This window comes from Oryza glaberrima, chromosome 11 (genome assembly GCF_000147395.1).
Source record: "Oryza glaberrima chromosome 11, OglaRS2, whole genome shotgun sequence".
In the NCBI taxonomy this organism is placed as follows: domain Eukaryota; kingdom Viridiplantae; phylum Streptophyta; class Magnoliopsida; order Poales; family Poaceae; genus Oryza; species Oryza glaberrima.
In genome coordinates, this window is record NC_068336.1 from 6,935,389 (window position 1) to 6,948,129 (window position 12,741).

The window sequence follows — 12,741 nt, forward strand, 5'->3', positions numbered from 1 at the left end:
AAGACGAATGGTCAAACACGTACTAAAAAGTCAACGGTGTCAAACATTTTGAAACGGAGGGAGTATTAAATTTTTTTTACAATCTGTTTCAGCAAATAACTCTTGAGGTCCATTTATAATTGGAAAAAGTACGAATGTCCCCCCTGAACTATCGCGGTCGTCTGAATTACCCCCCCCCCCCGAACCCGAAAACCAGGTATCACTCACCTTGAACTTGTTATACCGGACGAATTACCCCCTCGACCGAATCTAGAGCGGTTTCGTCCTACGTGGCGTACACGTGGCAATCCAGTCATCATTTTCTTTTAAAATAATGGTGGGACCCACATGTCATTCCTTCTTTTCCCTAATTCCTCCCTCTCCTCTTCCCCAATTCCTCTCTCTCCTCTCTCTATCGGGCGCAACAGGCGTGCACGGCAGAGGTGGACCGGCAGGTGGCGGAGCTCGCTTGGGCGGTGGACGGCCAGTGGGAGTGAGCGGTTGGCGGCGGAGATGGAAATTCGCCAGGCGTCTGGCGGCCAATGGCGGAGCGGGCGGTCGGTGGCGGCGGCGGCTGAGACCGAGCATGCCCGGGCGGCAGGGGGCGGAGGCGGAGGCCGGTGGTGGACCGGGCTGCTGGGACGGAGGCGGAGCTCGCCACGGCGACCGGTGGCAGAGGCGGATCGAGAGCCGTGCCACGCGCCACGGAGGCGAGGTGACGGCGGAGGAGGCGAGCGCGGCGGCGAGGCGGAGGCGGAGGAGGCGGCGGCGAGGCGAGCATGGTGGCGGAGGAGGCGAGCGCGAGCGCAGGTGAGCGGCGCTAGTGGTCGGCGAGCGGGGGCAGGCGGTGGTCGGCGGCGCAGGACGTGAAGGTTGGACGTCGGCCACTTTCCCCATTCAAAGCCTCGTCGCCGGCCGCCGCCCTCACCTCGAACCCCGCCTCCTCCAGCTAGTCGTCGCCGCTGTTGCCCCCACCGTCCCTCTCGGCGCGGCCCACCGGCCGCCGCCCTCCCTGCGAGCGCTGCCGCCCGCCGCCTCCAGTATCCTCCTCGGCGCCGCCCGTCGCCTCCATCGTTCTCCTCGGCTCGGCCCACCGGCCGTCGTGCCCTCCCCGCGACACCGCCGTCCACCACCGTCCTCGCCGCACCGAGAGAGAGAGAGAGCATGATGGGAGAGAGAGAGAAAGGGGGTGAGGGGGGAGAGAAGCTGACAGGTGGGTCCCACTGATTATTTTTTTAAAAAAAGAAATACTGGCTAGACTGCCACATGTACACCACGTGGGACGAAAACCACTTCAGATACAATCAGGGGGGTAATTCGTCTGGTATAAGAAGTTCAGGGTGAGTGATACCTGGTTTTCGGGTTCAAGGGAGTAATTCGGACGACCGCGATAGTTCAGGGGTAATTCGTACTTTTTCCTTTATAATTCTACAACCCTGCTAACTAACTCGTGGGTTTTGCTTACACATAATTTTGCATGCTTATCTTCTTGATAGCGTTTTTTACAGGGTATTTTTGCCTTTCTATCACCACATATTCAACTTATTTGATTTTTATGGGCCGAACTTGGGTCACTAGCTATTGGACCAACCCCTCTTGTAGGCCTAGGCTGTATTCTTATACCCATGTTTCAACTATGTTCTTATTTTTTGCGCATACATTTTTCAAACTACTTAACATTGTTTTTTTTAAAAAATACTATAGGAAAGTTGTTTTAAAATTTATACTAATCCATTTTTAGTTTGTTCTAATATATAATTAATATGCACTAATACATTCCATCATTTTGCGTGCCAAGAGGTATGAGTTTCCAACTTATACTTACGAACGCAACCTTAGAGTCTCAAATCTCAATTACTGACTTATCTCTATTAATATGTATATATGCATGTCATCACTTAGGCTTTAGCATCTCTTTCTCCCACAAGTCAAAAAGAACCAGAAAGTCCAAAATGTGAAAAGTTCAGCACTGGGCTCAAATATATCTTGGCATTTGAATTCACAGATTTGTTGTTGATTGCGGTGCTTTAGGGGTTTAGCATAGGAAATTGTTTGGAAGGGGTGTAAATGGTGCTAATTAACTCACTTATATATTAATCATACTATCTTAGCATTTTGAGATGGAGTACATCGTCCATCTTGCATATGCATCTCATCGTAACAAATATTTGCTTTGTTTCCCCCTTAGTGACGGCCCATATGTGTTGACAAAGGTCGTTAGAGGGGATAGAAGCAACTTTCACACTTCATATACCATCCTGCAAAAGGATAGGAGCGGGCATCCGACCTATAGATTTTTTTTAATGACAAGTACATTACATCTGTATTTATATCAGGAGTAACTATATTTTATAGTGCCGCCTTTTCTATAAAGAAAGTCATATCATTTTTACGTAAATTTGTAAATTTACAATTATACCGTAAGTTTCAATATTTACATGATAATTTTTCTAACACACAATGTATAATGTATAAGACAATTAGGATTAAAAGTTAATTTATATCTACTTGTAAGAGGAGATATGACAAATAGAAACATACAGGCGAGAATACTTACATATGAAAAAAAGTGACGGGAAAAAAAGACTGAAATTAACTGAAAAAATATAGCGCCATATTTTTAACAAACCCATTTATATTTATTATCTGCTTTGGTTAGATTTTAATAATTAATGTGTTTGGTTTTCATCTACATTGGAATTGAAATATACATTCCATTTAAAATAATGGTTTGAGTAAATTTCAAAAAACTATAGGTTTTAAAGCACATGTAACACAAAACCCCAAGTTTTGGGATAAAGTGTTTAAAAAACCCCCAACCTTTTTACATAACTCTCATGTATACTTCATCTTTTTCCTTAGCCTTACATTGCACTATTGAAAAATATAACACATCCTACTAATAACGATATATTAACCGATTAGTTATGTAGATAAACATTAATCATACTACCAATAATCGATGCAATAATGCTTGTTAAAATGAGACTAACGCGTTTATATACGTAGGCATATCTTATATTATTTTCTTTGGCAATTGGTCTGCATAATAATAATAATAATAATAATAATAATAATAATAATAATAATAATAATAATAATAATAATAATAATAATAATAATAATAATAATATAAGCTTAAACATCGGGTTTCTTAGAATAATTTGCCCGAAAACTTGGGGTTCTTTGAAACAAATTGAAATATATGGGGTTTTGCGTTACGGGGTATGCTAAAACCTGTGGTTTTGTGAAATTTACTCTAAGGCCCCCTTTGAAACAAAAGAAGAATCATAAGAATTCTAGAGGATTTTATCCTATGGGAAATAATCATGTAGAAAGGATTGTTTCTTACCAATTCCTTTGAAATTCCCATAGAATGATCCTTGCTTGAGCAATTTTGGAGGAAAATAAGCATGTGGTATCATCTCATGTTTTCCTCTTCACGTGCCTAAGTCCTATGTTTCTCCCATGTGCTAATCAAATGATAGTTTGGAGACTTTCCTGTTTCAAAATCCCATAGAAATCCAATAAGAATAACATTTTATTACTATGTTTTTTCTATTCTTGTGTTTTCTTAATCCTGTGTTTCAAAGGGGGCTCTAAAGGTTTCCATCTAATGTAAAAGTCATACATAACTTTTCAATAATCTTTACTTATTAGGGTTTAAATCTTGATGCCTACTAATATTACACCCATGTGGTTTGGGGTTTCAAAAGAACTTTAGTGATGTAGGATGTGCTGTTGATCTCCATCTAGTTGAGTGTGTGTTTGGGGGCACGTTTGCTAATGTATGCATACAGTGACGTATGTAGCGATGTGCCATCTTGTCCTGTACTTATTGAAAAAAAAAAGGAGAATTTTCACAGGAATGATTTCCCAAGAAAAATTCCGAACTTCCATTGTTGGTGTTATGGGCCGTATTTCCTCTTTGCCGACCAAACTGACATTTGGGCCATCTTCAGTTCAGCCTGGCTCCTCGCATCACTCGTCGTCTGGGCCCCCAAAAATTAGAAGAAATGAGAGAGAGAGCTCCGTCGGCGTCGTCGCTTCCGGTGTTAGGATTTCGTGGAGAGACGACCTGCGCCTGCCGCCTGCGTGCGAGACCGGCGATGCCGCTCGCCGGCGCAGCCCTGCCCCGCCGCGGGCTTCCCCCGCACGGCGTCCCGTCGAGCCTCCCCTTCCCTCCCCGCTCCGCCGTTCGCTTCAGCTCCGCTCGGCGCCATCCGACGAAGCCCTGGTCAGTATTCTGTTTATTCAACTTGCAACACCCTCCCTGCGGATGCGATTCCTGCCAATTTGTTACCTACTTTGTTGCGACCAATTTTTTCTTTTCAGCAAATTGGAGCTATCTCCATCTACTACTGCATCAGCACGAACAAAATAGTAGGAGAAGATAGTGGCGAAAGGCTGATTTGGCCATTTGGGGGAAGTATGATGCGTGGATTTCTTGGGATTTCCTTCTCCTCGCCCTCAAGCTGTCTATTATTGTGAATTAGCTTGCGCTTTCGTTGAATTAGCCAATTAGGTGGAGTCTGACTCGGTCCGTACGTTAAGATTGGGCATAACTAATCAAGGAAGACAAATAGATTACATAATAGAGGTAATTGGATCCAGTTGAGATAGTCCATGCAGAATACTATGACACATCAAGCAAGAGGCCATTACAAAATTAGAATGCAAAACCACTTTTGGTTACTACACTTGGTCTTGCCAATCCCATCCCCTTTATAATTAATGGATGGCTCATGTTTACTACAGCGCAAGTTCATTAATCCTTTGAAAAGGCCAGCAGAGAAGAGTGCAAGAGAGTTTGCAGGAGGCGGCCTCAGGGTCATAATGGGTTCTTTGGCAGGGCCACTTAACCATCTTATCAGCAAGCTCACCGATCTGATATGCAAGGAGTATGCCAAGCTCAAAGGTGTCCAGAAGCAGGCAAGATCGCTAACCAAGGAGTTGATCTCTATTGACATCGCACTAGACAAATATACGAAGATGGAGGAACCAGACATGCAGGTGAAGGCATGGATGAAGGAGGTGCAGGAACTAGCCTATGATATCGAGGACTGCATAGATATCTTCACCTATCGTATCAACCATGAGACATCTAGTGAAGCCACCAGCATCATGGGTTTACTCCGCAAGAACATCCGTAAGGTGAAGAAACTTCACTACAAACATAAGTTTGCTGATCAAATTCAGGAACTGAAGACCCTTGCAAATGAAGTATATGAACGGCGAATCAAATACAGGCTTGATGAGTGCACTACTTTTCCCATGCATAAGGAGGTGGATCCCCGATTGGCGTTTCTTTATGTGGAAGAAGACAAACTTGTGGGCATTGAGAGCCCCACAGAAGAGATTATCAGTCGGATTATTGAGAAGCGAAACAGACCATTGAAGCAATGCCGGGTTGTCTCTGTTGTTGGACCTGGAGGTTTGGGAAAAACTACTCTCGCTAATCAAGTCTACCAGCAAATAAAAGGTCAATTTGATTGTACGGCTTTTGTCTCTGTATCACGAAAGCCTGACATGAATCGTCTCCTTTGGGGAATGTTATCTGAAGTTGACAGCACCGGGCAGTTGCCAGGGTTATATAATGACCGGCAACTCATCAATAGATTGAGGGAATGCCTTGTAAATAAAAGGTGACAGTTTCAAGTTCTTATTTAACTTTGTAGGATGTTTGACTAGACGTGTTGAATTATACCATTATTACCATTCTGTTCTGGTACACTATTCTGGTATATGAAATGCAGAGTTGCAAACACATTTAACTAACAGAGATTTAGTAAAGATACTTGTAGTATTTACAATGTTCATGAATATGTAAATAGAAATATTGTTATGTTCTTTTTTTTTGTTGAATAATCGTATTAAGAAGTTTGAACTATGTTGATGCATGTAAATTCTTGCTTGCAAAATAGGTACCTCATTGTAATTGATGATATTTGGAGCAAGTCAGCATGGGAAACTATTCAATGTGCATTTCCTAAGAATGCTTGTGGTAGTATAATAATTATGACCACACGCATCAATACTGTGGCTAAATGTTGTTGCTCTTCAGATGAAGATTTTGTCTATAAAATGCAACATCTTAATAAAAGAGACTGCAAAAGTTTGTTCCTGAAAAGAACTTTTGGTTCCAAGGATAAATGCCCTCTTCAACTGGAACAGATTATGGATGAAATATTACAGAAGTGTGATGGTTTGCCTTTGGCTATAATTACCATAGCAAGTTTGTTAGCCGATAAACCAAAAACAAAGGCAGAATGGACAAGAGTGCGGAATTCAATAGGTTCTATGCGTGAGAAGGACATTGAACTAGAAGTGATAGACAAGATAATTTCTCTCAGTTATTGTGATCTACCTTGCAATATAAAGACCTGCTTATTGTACCTCAGTATTTTTCCGGAAGATAGTGAAATCAGCAGAGATTGTTTGATATGGAGATGGATAGCTGAAGGCTTTATTGTAGCAAAACATGGTTATAGCTTGAAAGAACTAGGGGAGAGTTACTTCAATGAGCTCATAAACAGGAGCATGATCCAGCCAGTGCACATGGAATATGGTGGAATGGCAACCTCTTGTCGAGTTCATGATATAATTCTTGACTTCATTATCACCAAGTCAACTGAAGAAAATTTAGTCACAATATTGGATGGTCAAGACTTCTCAACATCTTCAAGTGGCAAGATTCGCAGGCTCTCAATACGCAAGAAGAAAAAAATAGTAGATCCAGGAATTGTTGAAACCATATTTACTAATGACAATGACATGGTCAGTTTCTTCTGGGATACTGAATTTGATGAAGGTACATTGCTACAGGAAACTATGAGCTTCTCTCATCTCAGGTCTCTTACTCTCTTCGGTCCTGTTAACTGGATGCCCCCTCTGTTGGACCGACATGTTTTACGAGTATTAGATCTACATGGTTGTCGCCATATGATGAATGATCATATTGAGGATATTGGAAATTTATGTCAGTTGAGGTATCTGGGCCTCGGACGGACATATATCAAGATACTCCCTGTTCAAATCAGAAAGCTTGAGTTTTTGCAGACTATTGATATAAGAGGTACTTGTGTACAAGAGCTGCCTGGAAGCATTACTGAACTTAAACAATTGATGCGTCTGGAATCAGACTCGATTGAACTTCCAGATGGGTTTGCTAACATGGCAGCTCTGCAGGAACTATCCTGGCTTCATGTCTGTAAAATCTCTAGAAACTTTGCACAAGATTTGGGAAATTTGAGCAATTTAAGAGTGCTGAAAATTATCTTGCATCCTCAATTTCTTTCCTATTGTCAGGAAATCTACCAAGAATCTTTGGTGTCATCCCTCTGTAAACTGGGAGAGCATAACCTTCGGTATCTGCATATTAAGCACAATGCAGGTGAAATAGATTTCTTGGTGGATTCATGGTGGCCTCCCCCACGTCTCCTCCAAAAATTTGTGATGAATGGTTTCTGTTACTTCTCTAGGTTTCCAAAGTGGATCAATTCCTCACTCTCTGAGCTCTCCTACTTGGACATTGATGTCAAGGTGATCGCAGAGGAAGAGCTAAATATGCTTGGAGGCATGCCTTCTCTTCGTGTCCTCCATCTATTCTTAAACAGAATTCCCGAAGAAGGATTCACAGTCAGCTCTGGTGGATTCCAATATTTATCAGAGTTTCACTTGCATAATGGTTATGGACCAGGCATAAAGTTTAAAGCAGGAGCTATGCCGAACGTTCAGGTCCTTGTATGCAGTTTCCATGCATGCGAATCAGTACGGGTATATGGTGATTTTGACTTCGGTTTCCAACACCTTTCATCTCTCGGTCGTATCAATGTCGAGATTTGTTATACAGATGAAAGAGTTGTCTTTTTGTTGGAGGTTGCAGAGTCTGCCATCAAGAATGAGATCAAGCTTCTTCCCAAGCATCCAATGTTTATGATTAAAAGGAAGTTTAATAGAAATCCCTGTATGTATTATGCATGATATGGATAATGACGACCACAAAGAGCTTGAGGAATCAACTGGAAGCCGGAAGGAATGTACTATAATCCTCCTTGGTATTAATTACCTTGTTATCACTAAACAGTTCATCCATCCAAAATTACCTTGTTATCTCACTTCTCTTATTTGTGGACTGAGCATGTTTAGTGCTGCATGCGTAATAGACTAATAGTTGACTTCTTGGCTGTTGCTTTCCCTCAGTTCAGTTTGGGCTTAAACCGGATCGATATTTACAGTGTGCTTTGAAACTGTTTCAGAATTCCCTACAGCTGTGGCGGCTAATTTTTAGCCATTCATTCACCGGCCGGGTGCTATAAACTTTCGCGGTTGACGAAAAAAAAAGGCTTTTAGGAACAAAAAGGAACTTAACACGAATGAATAAGGAGAGGCCTACGATAGTGTAACAAGAGTAAATTGTTACATTAATAAATTTAACAATTATATAAGGTCTCCAAGTACATTTCAGTGACGTGGGCGATTTTGAGCACAACATAACATAGCCCACAATCAAAATATATTATTTTTTTGATAAAACATATCCTGCTGTACAGATTTATAGTGATAGGATATATATCTTATTTATCTGAAAATTATTATATTTTGGAATTGTGGGAGAACTTATTTTGCCTCTCGGCAGTAGTGCAGTACAGTACATGTAAAAAAAAAAAAGGTAAGGACCTGGATTTCATTAGCTACTCGTACGACGACAATGGTAGGACTCGTGAACTGTCGTCATGGCTGGTCGTCGGCTTCCCGCCGGACTTTACATTGTTGGGTATATCACGAAATGGCCTCTGGAACGCGTTTGCCGTCGGCGACTGCAGCCTCGGCAACCTGTAGCAGAGCATCCTCCTCCTCCTGCTTGCGCGGCAATAATGGAGACGCAGCCCCAATGCATCACGCAGGGATGTAAGCGGGCCGATCCACGAATTTACTTATAGATCAAATAGATAATAACTAATGGATTTTTTTGTCGTGGTCCGGTTTGCCGCATCTAGAGATGTAAGTGGGTCAATATATAAACTCATTTATAGGTCAAATTAATAGGTAATCCACGAGTCAAATCCACGGGTTACCCACTAATTTTACCTATAAACGGGTTTGCGGGCAAGCCCGCTTGCAACCCTAATCACCGTGAGAAGCTGCAGCATGGTTAGCAGCAGCAGTACATTCATGCAGCTTGCAGGAAGACGATGATGAACAGTGGACATGGTATGGTGTGCACTACTATTAGATCTATAGATATACTATCAATTATAGATCTGTGTCAGTTAATTAAAAATCGACACCTATAATATAATATAGGCGTCGGTTTTTTAAAAAAACGACACCTACAAATTGAGCCGAGTCGGCGAGCCCCACTCGCCAGCACGCAATCATCGTCTCCTCTACTCGCCCGCACATTGATCCATATCCACTTTGCCCGGCCTCCCACCTCTCTCTTGCATCTCTCTCTCTCAGCCTCTCCTCCCTCCAGACCTCCTTTCCCGGCCTCCCACCTCCCAGATCTCGTTGCGCCGCGCCGCGCTGCCCTTTTCCGCGCCGTCGGGCATGGAAGGTCAAGAAGGGTGTCATCAGACGCGGCCATGTCAGTGCCTCGTTGATGGCGGCGTTGTCGATGCGCCACCCTTCGTCGTCATCGGGCGTCGTGGATGGCCTCTCCACGTCGTCAAGGTCCTCCTACTCATCCCCCCTCCCCTCTCTCCCCTCTCTTCCAAATTTCTCCACCAGATCCGAAGGAGGTAGGTGGCGGCCCAGCGGAGGCTCTTTCTCTTTCTCACCTGATTGCTTTCCTAATCTTCAGAAACTGATGATTCCTTTCCTCCCCCCCCAAAGATCCGGCGGCGATGGCGATGGCGCGGTGGTGTCGGCGGCGGTGGCGGTGGCGCGGTGGTCTCGGCAACGGGCGGAGCGTTGGTGGCGGCAGCATGCAACGGTGCGCGGCGGCGGGAGGGAGGAGGCGACAGCAGCGGATGTTTTTTTTTGGTTGCTATGATGCATCGGCTTAGCTCAATTTGAGCCGAGCTGGGTTTTTTTTTTTTTTTTTTGCAATTCGTATACCACAGAGGTGCAGGTTCCAAAACCGACACGAGTGTTTCTAATCTATGCTGCCTTCGTGGTGCCGGTTGGAAAATCCAGCACCTTTGTGGGGTTCCCAACCGGCACCTATTGCCTGTTCTGTGGTAGTGTGTGTGTGGGGCCGACCACACTGCGTGACCGCCCAAATGCATCATTCGTTGTTGGGTGCCGGCCGGTTAATTCATCTGCTCGCTAGCTTCCCCCCTCCCTGTCGCATTTGGTGGTCTGCACGTGAACTACTACAGAACTCAACATCTATGACGAGGGCCTGCGGCCCGTTACATAGTTTTCATCTTTTGATGAGCCGGAATAAATCCGACACGGAAACACCTATACAAAAACACTCATTATGTTATAAATTAAACCGGTCCCTATGGAACAAAAATGACGTCATAATGTTGGAGTAGATTTAGGGAAGGTTTTATTTTGGTCAGCATTCAACTTTTTTATCATCCAATGTAGTCCTTGCACTTGGTCTATTTACTCAAGCAAATACCTCTACAAACGAGAACAGATAAAACTTAAAGTGTAATAATATTTGTTTAAATATATAGCACGCAAATCTCACGTAAAAAAACATACACCTTTAGACTTTGGTTGATGAAATGAATATATAAGTTAGCCATTATCATATTTAACCTAGTGATGCCCTCATCAAAGCACAATAATAATTAGAGAAAATTGCATCCTGGGCCACTTTTATTGACCATTGTTGCATGTTGGACTAGAGGTAGGACATTCTTTTCAGTTTGAACCAGAAATCTTTGCAAAAATTTTCATATTGAACCAGTCTTGTTCTTCCTCTAGATCTCCCCCTCTTCTCTTCTCTTCCCTGTTTTGGTTCGAGCTCACCATACTTCCTCAGGTTCCATCTACGTGCTTGACCTACGTCAGCGCCTGAGCTTGAGTGTGTGGTAGTCTCCGTCTTGAGCTCAACACGGCACACGGCAGATCTCCAGCTTGAGCTCAAGCACATAGCCAATGAATCACGGTGGCACGGTGGGAAATTCTAACACCATATGTTATCACTCCACACTTATGCTCCACCAACTAGTCAATAGGTCCCATTCTAGTCCAAGTTCATCCATGGCAGTACTAGCTTAATTGGAGCTAGGGCACTTAATCAAGGCTGCACATTAAATCTTGAGCACGAATGAATGTGGCAGGGGCAGCGAAGGCTGACTGGCTGAGTAGAGCTCGAGCATGACTGTACTGGTAGAGCTTGAGCTCTATCTCTACTAAAACCAACTAGCCAGGTATGTGAATCTCAATCTGAAGGTAGAGAGAGAGAGTGAGGAAGCAGAGCTGGAAGAAGAACACTAGGTCCTAAGTGTAACATTTTGTAAAAATTACTAGCCCAAAGTGAAAATAATAGCTTGTTCCTAGTCCAAGCTGCGACCATGGTAAAGAAAGCCGGTCTAATATGCAATTAACTCTAATAATTATATAAAGTCGCTTGATCAACATTTCAGTGATTTCGAGCATGCAACACAAAGCTGAAATGTTGAACACATACTGTACAACCTGATCTATATATTATTTCGCCTCTCAGCAGCACAGTACGTCAGTGAAATGTTGAACACAGCACACACAATCAGGAGCTGATTTTTAACTGTTCGTGGCGCCCAGCTATAGCAGCTGGTACGCAGCGGCGACGACGTCGACGGCCGGTGTTGGGACTCATGGAACTGGCGTAGTCTTAGTACGAGGCTGTTAATGGGCTTTAATTTCCGGCGGATGATCGAGCACAGGACGTAGATCTCGGCGACGGCCATATATACTGTATTAGTTTTGTCGATGCAAAAAGAAAAAACGTAGCTCTCGCGTCGCTCTCCCCACGGGCGACACGAGAGGCGACGCCGCCGCCGTCTTCTTCCTCCTCCCCCCTCCTTCTTTGCCTCGCCGCTGCCTGAGCGGGCGCCGGCAAAGCCGCGCGGCCGCGGGGACGGTGGCGGCGGGGCTTCGCCTCGGCGCGCGCTCGGCGGCCCGGGGAGCTGGCCGGGCGGCGACGGTGGCAAACCGTCCGGATCCGCGCCCGCCTAGCCGGATCCGGCGGGGTGGCGCTTGGTGGCGGGGCGGAGTGGTGGCGGCGGCGACTGGCGGTGCGTGGTGGCGGCATACAGGGCCAGCGGCGGCGGAAACCCCCGCCCAGATCCGCGCCGTTTTGGCCGGATCCGGCGGGGCTGACGCCGGGCGACGGCGGGCGGCGGGGAAGCAGGCGTGCTGGCGGCGGGGAAGAGGCAGTGGCGGCGCAGCTGAGGTCGCGGGCGACGCGGTCGGGCGCGTGTGAGTCCCCGGAGGCCGGCGAGGATGGCGACGCGGGGCAAGCTCGCGGCGGTGGCGGCACCGCGGAGCTCGCGTGCGACGTCGGCGGCGGCAACAGCGCGGGACCACGGGGCGACGGCGGCGGTGGAAACGGTGCAGATTCCATGGCGATGGTGGCAGCAGCGGCTTGTCGGCGGCGACAGCACGGTGGCTGGTCGACGGCATTGGCGGTTGTTGGCTGCTGTGGCATTGGGGCTCTCGCGACGGAGGCAGCGACGCGGAACTCGTGGCGACGGTTGTGGTAGCGGCTGGACGACGGCGATGGGGCTGCGGCTGGCTGGCGGCGAGGTGGCCGTCGGCAGCAGCGGCCGTGGTGGTGGTGGGAGGTGGCATGATGGCCTCGGTCGGCTAGCCGAG

The 12,741-nt window shown here is 45.6% G+C and overlaps 1 protein-coding gene across 1 annotated transcript; it reads left to right on the forward strand.

Annotated features, from left to right (window-relative positions):
- Positions 1-3,965: 3,965 nt before the first annotated feature.
- LOC127755217 (disease resistance protein RGA5-like) lies at positions 3,966-8,098 on the forward strand. The gene is made up of 3 exons (XM_052280876.1): positions 3,966-4,216; positions 4,315-5,624; positions 5,904-8,098. Exons 2-3 carry the CDS (start codon positions 4,714-4,716, stop codon positions 7,960-7,962), a joined length of 2,970 nt encoding a protein of 989 aa, XP_052136836.1. The 5' UTR covers positions 3,966-4,216; positions 4,315-4,713; the 3' UTR covers positions 7,963-8,098.
- The last annotated feature ends 4,643 nt before the right edge of the window (positions 8,099-12,741 follow it).

What these genes read in the sequence shown, in the direction of transcription:
- LOC127755217 (XM_052280876.1), top strand. Translation starts at nt 4,714, where the DNA reads ATGGATGGCTCATGTTTACTACAGCGCAAGTTCATTAATCCTTTGAAA. An exon ending in GAATGCCTTGTAAATAAAAG is followed by an intron (nt 5,625 to 5,903) that starts GTGACAGTTTCA and finishes CTTGCAAAATAG; the next exon opens with GTACCTCATTGTAATTGATG.